The sequence below is a fragment of the Calypte anna genome, unplaced genomic scaffold, assembly GCF_003957555.1.
Source record: "Calypte anna isolate BGI_N300 unplaced genomic scaffold, bCalAnn1_v1.p scaffold_145_arrow_ctg1, whole genome shotgun sequence".
Lineage (NCBI taxonomy): Eukaryota > Metazoa > Chordata > Aves > Apodiformes > Trochilidae > Calypte > Calypte anna.
This window is the reverse complement of record NW_022045447.1, coordinates 84,740-103,837: the sequence shown is the minus strand read 5'-3', so window position 1 is coordinate 103,837 and position 19,098 is coordinate 84,740. Positions and strand designations below refer to the sequence as shown.

General features: G+C 36.3%; 1 protein-coding gene across 1 annotated transcript in view; it reads right to left on the bottom strand.

The window, feature by feature from the left end:
• The window catches only part of ARHGAP39 (Rho GTPase activating protein 39), a 63,461-nt gene that overhangs the window by 12,041 nt on the left and 32,322 nt on the right, over positions 1 to 19,098 (bottom strand). The window contains exons 5-6 of the mRNA XM_030468492.1: positions 10,856 to 11,417; positions 5,845 to 5,937 (exon numbers count right to left, since the gene is read on the bottom strand). Of these exons, the coding sequence (XP_030324352.1) occupies positions 5,845 to 5,937; positions 10,856 to 11,417 (655 nt within the window). The remainder of the gene's footprint in view (positions 1 to 5,844; positions 5,938 to 10,855; positions 11,418 to 19,098) is intronic.

The window sequence follows — 19,098 nt, the reverse complement described above, 5'->3', positions numbered from 1 at the left end:
TTTTAAAAGTAATAATATATTTATTAACTTATAATTAATTAATTAATCAAAATATTAATTTGAATGAAATATTTAACTCAAACAAAATATTTAATATTTAATATTAATAATTAATTATGACTATTATATGCTATTACTATTAATAAAATTAATATTTACTATTCCATATTGCTATGGCAATATATTACCTTAATTATATTAATATTTTATTATTATACCTAATAAGACACGAGTGCTATAACAATGAATATAATATCCACATTTAATTTAATGAATGGAATCAATACCTACTTTATTAATAATTGATATAGTAATATCTAATAAAAGAAATAATCATTTCAAGGTTATAATGGTAATATTTCTAATATATTTCTATAATTTTAATAAATAAATTTTATAAATTTTCTATCGATTTTAAGAAATTAAATCTTCTCTAAATTTTCTATTAATGATGTAAAATATTAATTTATATTTTAGATATAATTAAATAGAATTAAATAGAATTAAATAGAATTAAATAATTAAATATAATAATTAAATAATTAAATATAATTAAATATAATTAAATATAATTAAAGATAATATTTATATATTAAATAAAATAATTAATTATGATGATGTAAAATATTAATTACATCTATGAAAGATATAAATGGGATTATACTTTAATTTAGAGCCCTAAATACAAGATAAAATTACTAAATATCAATAAAACTAAAAATAAATGTTAAATTATCTATTGATATAGAATAATTTATATGTAGTGTAACGAGGCAACCAGGTGCCACTAATTACCAGGGAGTGGAATGAGCTGTGTCAAGCCCACCTGTGCCTAATTAGGGTGGGACCCACTGCCCAACAGCAGGACCAGGGGGGCAATAAAAGGCCTTAATTAGGCACAGGTGGGCTTGACACAGCTCATTCCACTCCCTGGTAATTAGTGGCACCTGGCTGCCTCGTTACACTACATGAATATAAATCATGTATTATTATAAAACTTTAGATATGATAGAAATAAATATATATTCTGAAATATTCATGTAAATATGGAGGAGATAAAATATAAAATATGTTATAATATATACAAAATATTCTGTATCAGTAATTAGCATAATAAATATAATTATATATTTTAAATATGGTATTTTGTTACCAAACAGCCCATGGCATAAAAATCTATTTATTTATATGGAATATATCCAATATTTTAATGTCAATTAATCATAATTTAATATTATTTATTAATAAATAACGTTAATTTATTAACTAAATTAAATAACTAATAATTTAATAGTATTTCTATTTCTTTCATTCACTAGATTTATATCTATTTAAAAATATATTTCTATATATATATTAAAATTAATAAATTAAATTAAATTAATTAAATTAAATCAATAAAAGAAATAAATGAAATAAATAAATTAAAATTAATAGTGAACACTCTATATCCATGTATATTATATTATATTATATTATATTATATTATATTATATATTTTATATAAAAATTATATTATATATTATATATTTATTATTATGATTATTCTGATGTGATACTATATTTGGAATTCTGTATCTTGTAATATGAATATGCATTTAAATTAATTTAATTTAAATTGCTGTCTATTTTTAGGAAATCTTTTAAAATAATGGATAAAATAATATATATAATAATATATAATAATAATATAATAATAATAATATAATGATATAATATAATTAATATAATATAATAATATAATATATATAATAGTAATATAATAATAATATAATAATAAAATATATATAATATATTTTATATAAAAGATATAAAATATATAAAATATTAAAAATAAATAAATAAATAAAAATAAATAAATAAATAAAAAATAAAATATTAAATGTATAAATAATATATTATTTAAAATAATAATCTATAAAAATATAATATGTATAAATATATAAATATATAAATATAATAATAGATTATATTATATATTTTATATGTAATATATATTAGATTATCTTATATATAATATATTATATATATTATATAAATAATATAAATAGAATAAATATAAATGAAATATAGAAATATTACTTTCTAACTTCTATAACTTTCTAACTTCTAACTTAATGATAAATATCTTAATAATAAATATCTTAATAATTAAATATCTTAAATATTTAAGTAATAAAAACTTAAATTTAATACTTATTAATAAAGTTCATTATATTAATTTATAACTTAAATATAAACTAAATTATTATTATTTTATATATTATTAATAATATATATTAATTATTACATATTATATATTATAATATATATTATATATATTATATATTATTATATATATTATTAATAATTATATTATAGAAAAGTATAATTAATAATATACATAAATATATAATAATATATAAATATATAAATATATATCATATATATAATATAATAAATATATATGAATATAAATATATAAAAATATGTGTATATAAATAATATAATATAATAATAATATAATTATAAATAATAAATAATAATATAATAAATAATAATATAAATAATATTATTTTATATGTTATTTAAATATACACTTATATAAAAATATAAATAATAATTTTATTATGCACAAATATATGGAGTATTATGGTAAATATTTTCAGTGTTCATTAATTATGGATTATTTAATGGGAATTAATCACCATTAAAATGAGATTTGAATGGCATGGATCCTAAAAATAGTAAGATTAGAGCTAAAAGAAATATAAAAATAGAAAAATTATATATATATAAATTAAATAGAAAATTATAAATAGAAAATTATAAATAGAAGAAATATTATTAATTATTAGTGAGATTATTAATGATTATTATTAGTGAGAAATTAATAATAGCTGGAAGAAGGTGGAAAAGATCCATGAGGAAATGCAATAAAATTATTTCAGAAGAGAATTGGATGAAGTGGAATAAATGGAAAGGAAAAAAGTTGATTAAAAAGGCAGGAAAATATTAGGAAAATTAAATAGAATTTTTTTTTATGATTGAAAGGGAATAAAAGAAATTAAATAGAAATTAGTTGAGATATCAAATCCCTGCCTTGCCAGGTCTGACACTTTTTGGGTATTTTATAAGCAAAACCTAAATATATAAATATATAAGTATAAAGGTATATAAGTATATAGGTATATAAGTATATAGGTATATATTTATATATATAAATATATAAAATATATAAAAAAATACAGAAAAAATATATATAAATATATAAAAAATATAAAAATATATATATAACTTTATATATATATATTTATATATTCAAAAGATAAACATATATAAATATATATAAATATAAATATATATAACTATATAAAATATATATAAATATAACCATATAAAAATAAGTATAAAAATATATATATATATATATATATATATATATATATATAAGTATATAGGTATATATTTATATATATAAATATATAAAGAATATTAAAAATATAGAAAAAATATATAAATATATAAAAAATATATAAAAATATGTATATAACTATATATATATAACTTTATATATTTATATATATAAAATATAAACATATAGAAATATAAATATATATAAAAATATAAAATATATATAAATATAACCATATAAAATAAATAGAAAAATATAAATATATATATATAAGTATATAGGTATATTTTTATATATATAAATATGTAAAATATATAAAAAATATAGAAAAAAAAATAAATATATAAAAAATATATAAAAAATATATATAACTTTATATATATATAACTTTATATATACATTTATATATATAAAATATAAACATATAGAAATATAAATATATATATATATAACTATATAAAATATATATAAATATAACCATATAAAATAAATATAAAAATATAAATATATATATATATATAAGTATATAGGTATATTTTTATATATATAAATATATACAATATATAAAAAATATAGAAAAAATATATAAATATATAAAAAATATATAAAAAATATATATAACTTTATATATATATTTATATATATAAAATATAAACATATAGAAATATATATAAATATAAATATATATAACTCTATAAAATATATATAAATATAACCATATAAAAATAAATATAAAAATATAAATATATATATATAAGTTTATAGGTATATATTTATATATATTATATATATATATATAAGTTTATAGGTATATATTTATATATATAAATATATAAAATATATGAAAAAAATATAGAAAAAAATATATAAATATATAAAAAATATATAAATATATATATATAACTTTATATATATATAACTTTATATATATATATAAAATATAAACATATAGAAATATATATAAATATATATAAATAACTATATAAAATATGTATAAATATAACCATATAAAAATAAAAATAAAAATAAATATATATTTATAGATATAAATAAATGAAAAATATAAATATATATGAAATATAGATTTTTATATAAATATATATAAATATAATATATATATTATATAAATATAATGTAAATATAATAAGTAATAAATATAATGAATATATGTAAATATATAAAAATATGTAAATATATATAAATATATAAAAATATAAATATAACAATATAAAAATATCACCATATAAAAGAAATCTAAATATATATAAGTATATATTTATATATAAAGATATTAAAAAATACATAAAAATATATGTAAGATATATATAAAAATGTAAATAAATATAAAATAAATATAAATAAATAAAATATAAATAAATATAAATAAAATATAAATAAAATAAAAATATATATAAATATAACCATATAAAAAGAAATATAAATAGATATAGAAATATATCTTTATATATATAAAGATATTAAAATATATCTAAAATACATATAAAGTATAAATGTATATAACTCTATATAAAATTATATTAAAATATAAATATAAACATTTAAAAGGAAATCTAAAAATATGTATAAATATATATTTATATATAAATATCTAAAATAAATATAAAATAGAAATATATATAACTCTATATAAAACTATATTAAAATATAAATTTAAACATTTAAAAAGGAAATATAAAAAATATGCATAAATATATATTTATATATAAATATATGAAAAGATATAAATAAATATAAATATATAATAAATATAAAATATATATAATTAAATATATAACTATATGTAAATATGTAAGAATATTTATAAATATACAAATATAAACATATAAAAATAAATATAAAAATATATAAATATGTATTACTATAAATCTATAAAATATTTATAAATATAAAAATGTAGAGGAATATAAACATAGAAAAATAAAAATATGAAAATATAAAAATATACAAAATATAAATAAAACAAATCAATCGTAAATAAATTCAAAATATTCAAAAATATAAAATAATAGAAATTTTCTATTAATTATAAATTATAAATTATAAATTATAAATTATAAATTATAAATTAAATTATAAATTATAAATTAATATTGATAAAATAATATAAATTTCCTATTTAGCAAATAAACAGAAGAGAGGATTTAGAGACCCCAGAACCTGGGACCTTCATGATCAGCATTAATTAACCACCACAATTAATCCACTTCATGATCATTAACGACCAACCACCGGCCTCGCTCCAGGCGCCACTTTGGGCACAACCTCTGACGTCACCGCCCCGCCCCGGCGCCTCCTCCCTGACTTCCCCCGTGGGTTAGTGACCCCCCTCTCTTTCTCTCTGTCTGTGACGTCACACCCCCCTCTATGACGTCACAACCCCTCCCTCTGACGTCAGAGCTGGGTGAGTTTCCTCCCCCCCCCTCCCCTACCCTGGTGCTCCTCAAGGTGGGGCTTGGGCTTCTTGCGCAATTTGGGTTTCTTCTGATTGGTCCTTTCCAGGAGGGCGGAAATGTGGCGAGTCACTGGGAACAGAGACAGGAAGTGAGGTGGGTGGAGGACACACCCCCCCGGGACAGCCACCACTACCACCAGGGCACGGGGAGGAACAACAACAACAACAAAAAACAAGAAACAATGGAAGAACAATGGAAACGACCAAAAAACACGCAACGGAAATAACGGGGGAAAACGGAAGTGGAAGGGGTGGAAACGAAAGTGAAAGTGAGGTTGGTGAAAACGAAAGTGAAATGGGTGGAAATGGGGTCAAAATGGGTGGAAATGAGGTCAAAACGGGTGGAAATGGGGTTAAAATGGGTGAAAACGGGATTTGGGTTTCTTCTGATTGGTCCTTTCCAGGAGGGTGGAAATGTGGTGAGTCTCTGGGAACAGAGACAGGAAGTGAGGTGGGTGGGTGTGGGGGGTTGGGGACACGCCCACCACCACCAAGGCATGGGGAGGAACAAAAAAACCAATGGAAGAACAACGGAAATGATAAAAAAAACGCAACGGAAATGGAGGGAAATAAGGGGGGAAAACGGAAGTGGAAATGGTGGAAACGAAAGTGAAAGTGAGGTTGGTGAAAACGAAAGTGAAACGGGTGGGAATGGGGTTAAAATGGTTGGAAATAGGGTCAAAATGGGATTAAAATGGGAGAAAATGGGTGGAAATGGGGTTTAAATGGGTGAAAATGGGATTTGGGTTTCTTCTGATTGGTCCTTTCCAGAAGGGCGGAAATGTGGTGAGTCTCTGAGAACAGAGACAGGAAGTGAGGTGGGTGTATGGGGGGGTTGGGGTCACACCCATCACCATGAGGGCACGGGGAGGAACAACAACAACAACAAAAAAAAACCAACAAACAATGGAAGAACAACGGAAATGACCAAAAAAGCAACGGAAATAACGGGGGAAAACGGAAGTGGAAGGGGTGGAAACGAAAGTGAAAGTGAGGTTGGTGAAAATGAAAGTGAAACGGGTGGGAATGGGGTTAAAATGGGTGGAAATGGGGTCTAAATGGGTGGAAATGGGGTCAAAATGGGTGAAAATGGGGTTAAAATGGGTGAAAACGGGATTTGGGTTTCTTCTGATTGGTCCTTTCCAGAAGGCGGAAATGTGACGCGTCACTGGGAACAGAGACAGGAAGTGAGGTGGGTGGGTGTGTGGGGTGGTTGGGGACACACCCACCACCACCAGGGCACGGGGAGGAACAACAAAACCCAACAAAACAATGGAAGAACAACGGAAACGACCAAAAAGAATGCAATGGGAATGGAGGGAAATAAGGGGGGAAAACGGAAGTGGAAGGGGTGGAAATGAAAGTGAAAGTGAGGTTGGTGAAAACGAAAGTGAAACGGGTGGAAATGGGGTTAAAAGGGGTGGAAATGGGGTCAAAATGGGTGGAAATGGGGTTAAAATGGGTGAAAACGGGATTTGGGTTTCTTCTGATTGGTCCTTTCCAGGAGGGTGGAAATGTGGTGAGTCACTGGGAACAGAGACAGGAAGTGAGGTGGGTGGGTGTGGGGTGGTTGGGGACACACCCACCACCACCAGGGCACGGGGAGGAACAACAAAACCCAACAAAACAGTGGAAGAACAACGGAAACGACCAAAAAAACCTCAACGGAAATAACGGGGGAAAACGGAAGTGGAAGGGGTGGAAACGAAAGTGAAAGTGAGGTTGGTGAAAACGAAAGTGAAATGGGTGGAAATGGGGTCAAAATGGGTGGAAATGAGGTCAAAATGGATGGAAATTGGACTAAAATGGGTGGAAATGAGATTAAAATGGGTGAAAACGGGATTTGGGTTTCTTCTGATTGGTCTTTTCCAGGAGGGTGGAAATGTGGTGAGTCTCTGGGAACAGTGACAGGAAGTGAGGTGGGTGGGTGTGTGGGGGTTGGGGACACACCCACCAACACCAGGGCACAGGGAGGAACAACAACAACAACAAAAAACAAGAAACAATGGAAGAACAACGGAAATGACCAAAAAAAACGCAACGGAAATAACGGGGGAAAACGGAAGTGGAAGGGGTGGAAACGAAAGTGAAAGTGAGGTTGGTGAAAACGAAAGTGAAACGGGTGGAAATGGGGTCAAAATGGGTGGAAATGGGGTTAAAATGGGTGGAAATGGGGTCAAAATGGATGGAAATGGGGTTAAAATGGGTGGAAATGGGATTAAAATGGGTGAAAACGGGATTTGGGTTTCTTCTGATTGGTCCTTTCCAGGAGGGTGGAAATGTGGTGAGTCACTGAGAACAGAGACAGGAAGTGAGGTGGGTGGGTGTGTGGGGGGGTTGGGGACACACCCACCACCACCAGGGCACGGGGAGGAACAACAACAACAACAAAAACCCAAAAAACAATGGAAGAACAACGGAAATGACCAAAAAGAACGCAATGGGAATGGAGGGAAATAAAGGGGGAAAACGGAAGTGGAAGGGGTGGAAACGAAAGTGAAAGTGAGGTTGGTGAAAACGAAAGTGAAACGGGTGGAAATGGGGTTAAAATGGCTGGAAATGGGGTCAAAACGGGTGGAAATGGGACTAAAATGGATGAAAATGGAATTAAAATGGGTGAAAATGGATTAAAATGGGTGAAAATGGGATTAAAATGGGTGAAAATGGGTGAAAATGGGTGAAAATGGGGTTAAAATGGGTGAAAACAGGATTAAAATGGGTGAAATAAATAAAAGCAATCAATACAAGAGTAAAAGAAACTGAATATAAATAAAATATTCTTATTAAATGTAATATGAAAGAAACGGAAGTCAGGAAAATAATATATAAGATAATTAATGTCAAGAGTAATGATTAAATAAAAAGTAATAAATAAATAAAATAAGTAAAATAATATAAATAATAAATAATAAAGATAAATAAATGTAAAAATATATTATATAAATAATATAATATAATATAATATAATATAAAAAATAAATAAATAGAATAAAAAGTAATAAATAAATATAATAATTAAATAAAATAATATGAATAATAAATAAATAGAATAAAAAGTAGTAAATAAATAAAATAATTAAATAAAATAATATGAATAATAAATAAATAGAATAAAAAGTAATAAATAAAATAATAATTAAATAAAATAATATGAATAATAAATAATTAAAAATAAATAAATAAAAATATATATAATATAATATAATATAATATAATATAATATAATATAATATAACATAAAAAATAATAAAATAATAAATGTCAATGGAAAATAGGATATATTTTAAGTGATAATAAAAGAAAATAAAAACCCAGAATACATATAAATAAAAGAAGGAAGAGAATAAAAAGGTAATAAAAGAAAAAGGAAAATTAAAAAGGGAAAATGAACATTAAAAGAAAAACGAAAAGGGAACTAAAGAAAATAAAAAGAAAAGGAAGTAAAAAAAAGGTGAAGGGAAAAAAAAATGGGAAAAAAATGGGAAGGAAAAAAGTTTGATGAAAATAAAAGATGAAACTGAAAATAAAATTGGTGAAAAGAAAAATTGAAATTAAAAAAAGGAAATAAAAATGAGAAAGGAAAATGAAAGGGAATGAAAATAAGGGAAAAAAACCTAAAATGAAAGAGAAATCAATAAAGGTTAGAAATAAAATAAGAACAAACTGGAAAAAAAGGAAAAAAAAAAGAATAAAAATGAATAAAATAAAAGTGAAAACCAATAAAAACCAAAAAAATTAAAGTCGGAAAATGAAAATGAAAATTACAACCAATAAAAAGTGAAAATGAGCTAAAAATTAAACCCTGAAATAAAAATTAAACCAAAAGAAAAACAAAAAATAAAGGGGAAAAAATGAAATTAAAAAAATAAAAAAAAATTAAATTAAAAAATTAAGAAATTAAAAAAAAAAAAAATTGGAATCCAAATGAAACTGAACCCAAATCAACGGCAATAAAAATGACTTCAAACCCAACACATGGAAATCATATGCAAATGACCCCGCCCACCAGTGGGAGGGGGGGATGATGACGTCACAATGGGGAAAATCCAACCAAAAAGAGACACGGAATGTGGAACACAACCCCTGGTGGCCACTGGTGGGGGGTGGGTGGCACGGCCATGATGGGGAGGACAAGGTCACCTTGTCACCTCTGTCACCACTTTTGGGGACGTTCCGGCCCTTTCTTGACCATTTTTTGGCCGCCTGGGTTGGGTTCTTCTCCTCGTGGCCCCCCGGGCTCCTCCTGCTCTTGAGGTCCCCTTGGATGTCCCTACTTTTTGGGGGGCATCAAGAGCTCTTGGGGCTCCATCTCCCAAAGTTGAAAGCCAACAGTGGGACCCAACCCCGGGACCGTCCTCAATGACCCATGGGAGGTGACTCCTACAACTACCACCCTTTTGGGGTCAAACACTCAACACTGATGATTCTTCTATCTACCATGACCCAAAAAACCCCAAAATTAAACCCCCTTGGCTGCTGAGGCCTCGTCCAACACCTGGTGGGATTTTTTTTTTTTTTTTTTTGGCTCCAAAGCTGCCTGAGAAGCCTGAAGAAGAACTTGGAGATGGTGATGGTGACGTGATGGGATGTCTTAGAAGGGCTTTCTAGAAAAAAGGACCATCCTGGAGCTGCTGGACCCCAATCTCATGGAATCACCACCCCCAGAAGATTCCCCAGGCGAGGAGAAGTCCAAGGACCTCTCGTTTCCAGCCGCCCCCTCCAGCAGAGGTGACACCTGGGCTGCAACAAAGGCATCAAAGCTCATTTCATGGTGGCTCTCACGTTGGTTTCCCAGACACCGGAGAGGAAAAGACCACTTGGACCTCTAGGTGGGCTCTTGGGTCATCTCCTCACCCACCTTCCACCTCCTTGCCCACATTCCAAGGAGGAGACTCAGGAACGCGACGCAGGTAAAGGAAGCGAAGAAGGTTAAACCAATGGGTTTTCAGCAAGGCCCAAAAGCCACCAGGTGGAGGTTTCTCGCTTACCTTTGGTGTCATTCACTGGATCCATGTGCCTGTAGATGTAGCCTTCAAGGTAGGAATGAAATTTGGGAGTTGGGGGGAAAAAAGCCAAACAAATGGCCATGAGCTCCCAGCCCCTGGCCAGGCTCTCGTAACGGAAGTTCTCGGTGGTCTGGCGGCACAGTTGGATGTAGAGCTCATCTCTCAAGCCTTGCATACTCCAACCTTTGGTGGCAATCTCCAAAGCCACGTTGAGTTGGTCAGTCTTGGCCCGCCGGTCCCCCATGTACATCTGGATGAGCTTGAAGATCTCGCAAGCTTCTTTCTTGACGTTGCGGTCGTTGGTCATGATCATGGGTTTCTTGATGGACTCGCTGCTCCAGGCCAACATGTTGGCGATGGAGACCTTCCGCCGGAAGAGCCCTTGGGTGTGCTTGTTGAAGTGTTTGGAGGCCCAGTTCTCAATGTCTGTCTCCGAGGAGGGCTTCCGGAGGTTGAAGGTTGGGAAGACGCAGCTGGCGCTGGGCATCATGTTCCTGGTCTGTCTGCTGCTCTCAAACTGGGCGCAGGCACCCAGGTCCTCTGACTGGAGGAGACAATGGGCAGAGGAGTCAAGGGGGCTGAGGAGGTGGCCATGGCACCATGATACCAAAGAATGAGTGAAGGAACCACTCGTCCACCCAACGCAACAACAAATCGAACACCCAACCGACCAAGGAACCACCAAGCAAGCAAGCAACCACCAAACCAACCAACCACCAAACCAACCAACCAATCAACCACCAAACCAAGCAACTAACCAACCAACCAACTAGCCACCAAACCAACCAATCAACCACCAAACCAACCAATCAACCAACCAACCAACCAACCAAGCAACAAACCAATCAACCAACCAACCAAGCAATCAACAAACCAATCAACCACAAAATCAACCAATCAACCACCAAACCAACCAATCAACCACCAAACCAACGAACCAATTAACCACCCAACCAACCAATGAACCAACCAACCACCAAACCAACCAACTAACCAACCAACCAATCCATCAACCACCAAACCAATGAACCAATCAACCACCCAACCAACCAATGAACCAACCAACCAACTACCAAACCAACCAACTAACCAACTGACCAACCAACCAACCATGCACCCCACCCAACAAACCAACCAACCAACCAACCAACCAACCAACAACCAGCCAAACCACCCACCCCTCACAGCACCACGAGGTCCTCTCCAAGGAGCTGCTCCTCAACCCCATCACAGGCAACTGGAGCTGGCCCAGCACCAGTGGCCAAGTCAGATGGTGGCACTGGTCACCATCAGGTGACAGGAGACACACTCACCTGTGACCACCCCCCCTCCCAGAGCCACACTGGGGACAAGGGACAAGGAACCCCCAGAGGATGCCACCAAGGAGCCACCTACAGGATGCTGGTGGCTCCTCCAAAGTGGACATTGTTCCCTTCCATCCCAGATGGACACAAACTGTTCAGGTTCTAACCTCACCTGCAGGGTCACCAGCAGAGCAAAGGTCCTTCAGACCTCTTTCCTTCTACTACTGGAACCAGGACAGCTCCTGGATGAGGGAATGGGGTTGGTTGGAACTCAAAGATCATCTAGTTCCAACCCTTTCAGGGACACCTTCCACTAGAAGGACCCTGGAGGTGGTGGGACACCCAAAGAGCTGATGACCAGCGTGGAGAAAAGCAAACAAGGACACTTGGGGTGGACTGCTCTCTGGTCCAATGTGGCTTCATTGTCCATAAGCTCCGTCTTTTGGAAGTCCAAAGGCTGGGCTAGTGTCACTTGGTGGCCTTGGGGACATAACCCATGGCAGGTGGGTCTTCCCTTGGCAGAGAAGGACATGCTACGTCATCCAGAGGTGAACTTATTGTCCCCACCATGTGCAGGGGGACCACGTTGGTGTGGTCACCCCACCAAGGTGACAACAGTGGTGCCTTGGCACTGGGCTGAGGACAGGAGAAGAAAAGCAGGAGGTGCAACCAAGGTAGAAAGGCCACATGTGGGTGGTAAGTCCTGGAGGGGACAAGGAAGTGACCCATAGAGCCACCAGAACTTCTGGTTGATGACTGAAGTTCTGCTTCTTCACTCAAGTCCAAGTTTCTGGTCTCCTCAACTCATCATCATCCACGTTTCCTCTTCTCATTGATGTCACCCAGCTCCCATCATCCAGCAGCAGGGACCTGGTGGTGGGGACACAGAAGCTTCACCCCTCCAGGGACCCACAACACCCAAAAGGTCCTCTTGTGTTCTCCAACCTCAGCTGAAGGCACATGGGAGCTTCTGGGAGGGAGGAGATGCAGGATTTGCTCCATGGCTGCTCTTCCACAAACTGGGTCCACATTCCCTCATCCAGGGAATCCAGGGAGAAGCAAAGGACCACATCAGCTGGAGAGAGACATCAACCTTCTCCAGCCAGGTGGACACATGGCAACTGGACACAACCTCCTGGGCAGGAGGTGACCCAGAAGCAAACTCGAGTTGCCCTTTGAGGTCTTGGTGCCACGTGGACAGAGTTTGGCCAACACCCTGGTGCAGGGTTTGCCCAACCCCATCACATCTCCTTCCATGGGTCTTCTCCTCTCTCCACACATCACCCACAGCATTGTTCTGCTCCATTTTTTTTTCTCTCTTTCTGGCACATCTTGGTGTCCTGGGCAACCACGAAGCTCCTCCTGGAGATCCTACAGAAGCTTCTGCTGCAAGGTCCCTCAGCTCATGAGGGTGTAGGAAACCAAATTAAAACCATGTGATGATCTCAGAGGGATCATCATGGAGTGGTTTGAGTTGGAGGGGACCTTCAGAGATCATCTAGTCCTACCCTTCCTCCACCATGGACACCTCCCACTAGATGAGGTTGCTCAAAGCCCCAGCCAACTGGACCTTCAACAATTCCAAGGATGGGGCAGCCACAGCTTCTCTGGGTCCAGAGTTCCACCACCTTGGATAGAAATCTGCTTTTCCCTGGAATGGGTGTCCCTCATCTTGAGGACAACATCAGATGGGGTCAACCAGACCAGGACAGCAAAGAAGAGTCCCACCACACCCCGATTTCCACCTCCAGAAGGTGCAGGATCACTGATGGTGGCAGTGGTGGCCTCCTGGCCAATGTGAGCATCTAAAGATGATTTGGAGCTCACCTGGTTTGGGGTTTGGACCTCCTCATGCAACACCAAGTGCTTGAGGGACACTTGGGTTTGGGGAATTGTCTTCTGCTGCCTTTGGATGTGACATCCCACCCATTTCCTTCCACATCCCCATGGGCAAAAAAGGTCTTCTAGATTATTTGGTGTTGCCCAGGTCCATGGCCAGGGTCTTTCTCCTCCTTGGTGGTATCAAGCTCCATCTTCCAGGTAGTTTTCCAGGTCGTGGGGACATGGACCTGGTCAGTGTCCTTGCCCAGAGTGGGGCACTACAGGTCAGAGGGACAAATTTGGGGTGTCAGAACTGTTGAGACCTCAGAACCAGGAGCTGCTGATGGGAAACATCTGATGGCCTGGAAGATGCACCAGTTCCAGGTGAGAGCCCATGGGGCTCCACTATCATAGAAATGGTCTACAGCATCTCCAGGAGCTCCTCTGGGATGGAGGGGTCTCCAGGATGGGAGTGGCTCAATCCCAAAGAGGGGACAAACAGCTCAGAGGCCTGGGAAGCAGATCCTGGAAAGCTGGTGGTGATGTGTCTGGTTTTGAGGGACAACTTGCTAAAAAACAGCTTCTTGGAGGGAGCAGCTTCCTCAGGACCAACTTCTTTGAGGGACCATCTTGCTATGGACCAACTTTGAGGGAGCAGCTTCCTAAGGACCAATTTCTAAGGACCAACTTCTTTGAGGAACCATCTTCCTACAGAGCAACTTCTTTGAGGAACCAGGTCACTAAAGTCCACCTTTGAGGAATCAGCTTCCTAGCGAATGACTTCTTTGAGGGACCATCTTGCCACACAGCAAGTTCTTTGAGGGACCAGGTTACTAAAGATCAACTTTGAGGAACCATCTTGCTATGGAGCAACTTCTTGGAGAAAATAAGATTACTAAAATCCACCTTTGAGGGAGCAGCTTCCTCAGGACCAACTTCGAGGGGCCATCTTCTTATAGAGCAAGTTCTTTGAGGGACCAGATTACTGAAGTCCAACTTTGAGGGACAGCTTCCTAGGGACCAACTTCTAAGGACCAACTTCTTTGAGGGACCATTTTGCTATGGACCAGCTTTGAGGGACCAGCTTCCTAAGGACCAACTTCTTTGAGGAACCAGGTCACTAAAGTCCAACCAGGTCACTAAAGTCCACCTTTGAGGAATCACCTTCCTAAGGAATGACTTCTTTGAGGGACCATCTTGCTATGGACCAACTTTAAGGGAGCAGCTTCCTCAGGACCAGCTTTGAGGGACCATCTTCCTACAGAGCAACTTCTTTGAGGGACCAGATTACTGAAGTCCAACTTTGAGGGACCATCTTGCCACAGAGCAACTTCTTTGAGGGACCAGGTTACTAAAGACCAACTCTGAGGGACCATCTTGCTATGGACCAACTTTTTTAAGAAATCAGGTCACTGAAGTCCCACTTTGAGGGACCAGCTTCCTAAGGACCAACTTCTTTGAGAGACCATCTTGCTCTGGAGTAACTTCTTTGAGGAACTAGGTCACTAAAGCCCACCTTTGAGGGATCACCTTCCTAAGGAATGACTTCTTTGAGGGACCATCTTGCTATGGACCAACTTTAAGGGAGCAGCTTCCTCAGGACCAACTTTGAGGGACCATCTTCTTATAGAGCAAGTTCTTTGAGGGACCACATTACCAAAGTCCACCTTTGAGGGACCATCTTGCCACAGAGCAACTTCTTTGAGGGACCAGGTTACTAAAGACCAACTCTGAGGGACCATCTTGCTATGGACCAACTTTTTTAAGAAGCCAGGTCACTGAAGTCCCACTTTGAGGGACGAGATTCCTAAGGACCAACTTCTTTGAGGAATCAGGTCACCAAAGTCCAACTTTGAGGAATCAGCTTCCTATGGAATGACTTCTTTGAGTGACCATCTTGCTGTGGACCAACTCTGAGGGAGCAGATTCCTCAGGACCAACTTTGAGGGACCATCTTCCTACAGAGCAACTTCTTTGAGGGACCAGATTACTAAAAATCCAACTTTCAGGGACCATCTTACTATGGACCAACTTTGAGGGACCATCTTGCCACAGAGCAACTTCTTTGAGGGACCAGGTTACTAAAGACCAACTCTGAGGGACCATCTTGCTATGGACCAACTTTTTTAAGAAGCCAGGTCACTAAAGTCCAACTTTGAGGGACGAGCTTCCTAAGGACCAAGGTCTTTGAGGGACCATCTTGCTCTGGAGCAACTTCTTTGAGGAACCAGGTCACTAAAGCCCACCTTTGAGGGATCAGCTTCCTAAGGAACGACTTCTTTGAGGGACCATCTTGCTATGGACCAACTTTGAGGGAGCAGCTTCCTCAGGACCATCTTTGAGGGACCATCTTCCTACAGAGCAACTTCTTTGAGGGACCAGATTACTAAAGATCAACTTTCAGAGACCATCTTACTATGGACCAACTTTGAGGGACCATCTTGCCACAGAGCAAGTTTTAGAGGGACCAGGTTACTAAAGATCCAACTCTGAGGGACCATCTTGTTATGGACCAACATTTTTAAGAAACCAGGTCACTAAAGTCCAACTTTGAGGGACCAACTTCCTAAGGACCAAGGTCTTTGAGGGACCAGCTTGCTATGGACCAACTTGGAGGGAGAAGCTTCCTCAGGACCAACTACTTTGAGGGACCATCTTGCCACAGAGCAACTTCTTTGAGGGACCAGGTTACTAAAGACTAACTCTGAGGGACCATCTTGCTATGAAGCAACTTTTTAAAGAAACCAGGTCACTGAAGTCCAACTTTGAGGGACCAGCTTCCTAAGGACCAACTTCTTTGAGGGACCATCTTGCTCTGGAGCAACTTCTTTGAGGAACCAGGTCACTAAAGCCCACCTTTGAGGGATCAGCTTCCTAAGGAACAACTTCTTTGAGGAATCAGGTCACCAAAGTCCAACTTTGAGGAATCAGCTTCCTATGGAATGACTTCTTTGAGTGACCATCTTGCTGTGGACCAACTCTGAGGGGGCAGATTCCTCAGGACCAACTTTGAGGGACCATCTTCCTACAGAGCAACTTCTTTGAGGGACCAGATTACTAAAAATCCAACTTTCAGGGACCATCTTACTATGGACCAACTTTGAGGGACCATCTTGCCACAGAGCAACTTCTTTGAGGGACCAGGTTACTAAAGACCAACTCTGAGGGACCATCTTGCTATGGACCAACTTTTTTAAGAAGCCAGGTCACTGAAGTCCCACTTTGAGGGACCAGCTTCCTAAGGACCAACTTCTTTGAGGAATCAGGTCACCAAAGTCCAACTTTGAGGAATCAGCTTCCTATGGAATGACTTCTTTGAGTGACCATCTTGCTGTGGACCAACTCTGAGGGAGCAGATTCCTCAGGACCAACTTTGAGGGACCATCTTCCTACAGAGCAACTTCTTTGAGGGACCAGATTACTAAAAATCCAACTTTCAGGGACCATCTTACTATGGACCAACTTTGAGGGACCATCTTGCCACAGAGCAACTTCTTTGAGGGACCAGGTTACTAAAGACCAACTCTGAGGGACCATCTTGCTATGGACCAACTTTTTTAAGAAGCCAGGTCACTAAAGTCCAACTTTGAGGGACGAGCTTCCTAAGGACCAAGGTCTTTGAGGGACCATCTTGCTCTGGAGCAACTTCTTTGAGGAACCAGGTCACTAAAGCCCACCTTTGAGGGATCAGCTTCCTAAGGAACGACTTCTTTGAGGGACCATCTTGCTATGGACCAACTTTGAGGGAGCAGCTTCCTCAGGACCATCTTTGAGGGACCATCTTCCTACAGAGCAACTTCTTTGAGGGACCAGATTACTAAAGATCAACTTTCAGAGACCATCTTACTATGGACCAACTTTGAGGGACCATCTTGCCACAGAGCAAGTTTTAGAGGGACCAGGTTACTAAAGATCCAACTCTGAGGGACCATCTTGTTATGGACCAACATTTTTAAGAAACCAGGTCACTAAAGTCCAACTTTGAGGGACCAACTTCCTAAGGACCAAGGTCTTTGAGGGACCAGCTTGCTATGGACCAACTTGGAGGGAGAAGCTTCCTCAGGACCAACTACTTTGAGGGACCATCTTGCCACAGAGCAACTTCTTTGAGGGACCAGGTTACTAAAGACTAACTCTGAGGGACCATCTTGCTATGAAGCAACTTTTTAAAGAAACCAGGTCACTGAAGTCCAACTTTGAGGGACCAGCTTCCTAAGGACCAACTTCTTTGAGGGACCATCTTGCTCTGGAGCAACTTCTTTGAGGAACCAGGTCACTAAAGCCCACCTTTGAGGGATCAGCTTCCTAAGGAACAACTTCTTTGAGGAATCAGGTCACCAAAGTCCAACTTTGAGGAATCAGCTTCCTATGGAATGACTTCTTTGAGTGACCATCTTGCTGTGGACCAACTCTGAGGGGGCAGATTCCTCAGGACCAACTTTGAGGGACCATCTTCCTACAGAGCAACTTCTTTGAGGGACCAGATTACTAAAAATCCAACTTTCAGGGACCATCTTACTATGGACCAACTTTGAGGGACCATCTTGCCACAGAGCAACTTCTTTGAGGGACCAGGTTACTAAAGACCAACTCTGAGGGACCATCTTGCTATGGACCAACTTTTTTAAGAAGCCAGGTCACTGAAGTCCCACTTTGAGGGACCAGCTTCCTAAGGACCAACTTCTTTGAGAGACCATCTTGCTCTGGAGTAACTTCTTTGAGGAAGCAGGTCACTAAAGCCCACCTTTGAGGGATCAGCTTCCTAAGGAACAACTTCTTTGAGGAATCAGGTCACCAAAGTCCAACTTTGAGGAATCAGCTTCCTATGGAATGACTTCTTTGAGTGACCATCTTGCTGTGGACCAACTCTGAGGGAGCAGATTCCTCAGGACCAACTTTGAGGGACCATCTTCCTACAGAGCAACTTCTTTGAGGGACCAGATTACTAAAAATCCAACTTTCAGGGACCATCTTACTATGGACCAACTTTGAGGGACCATCTTGCCACAGAGCAACTTCTTTGAGGGACCAGGTTACTAAAGACCAACTCTGAGGGACCATCTTGCTATGGACCAACTTTTTTAAGAAGCCAGGTCACTA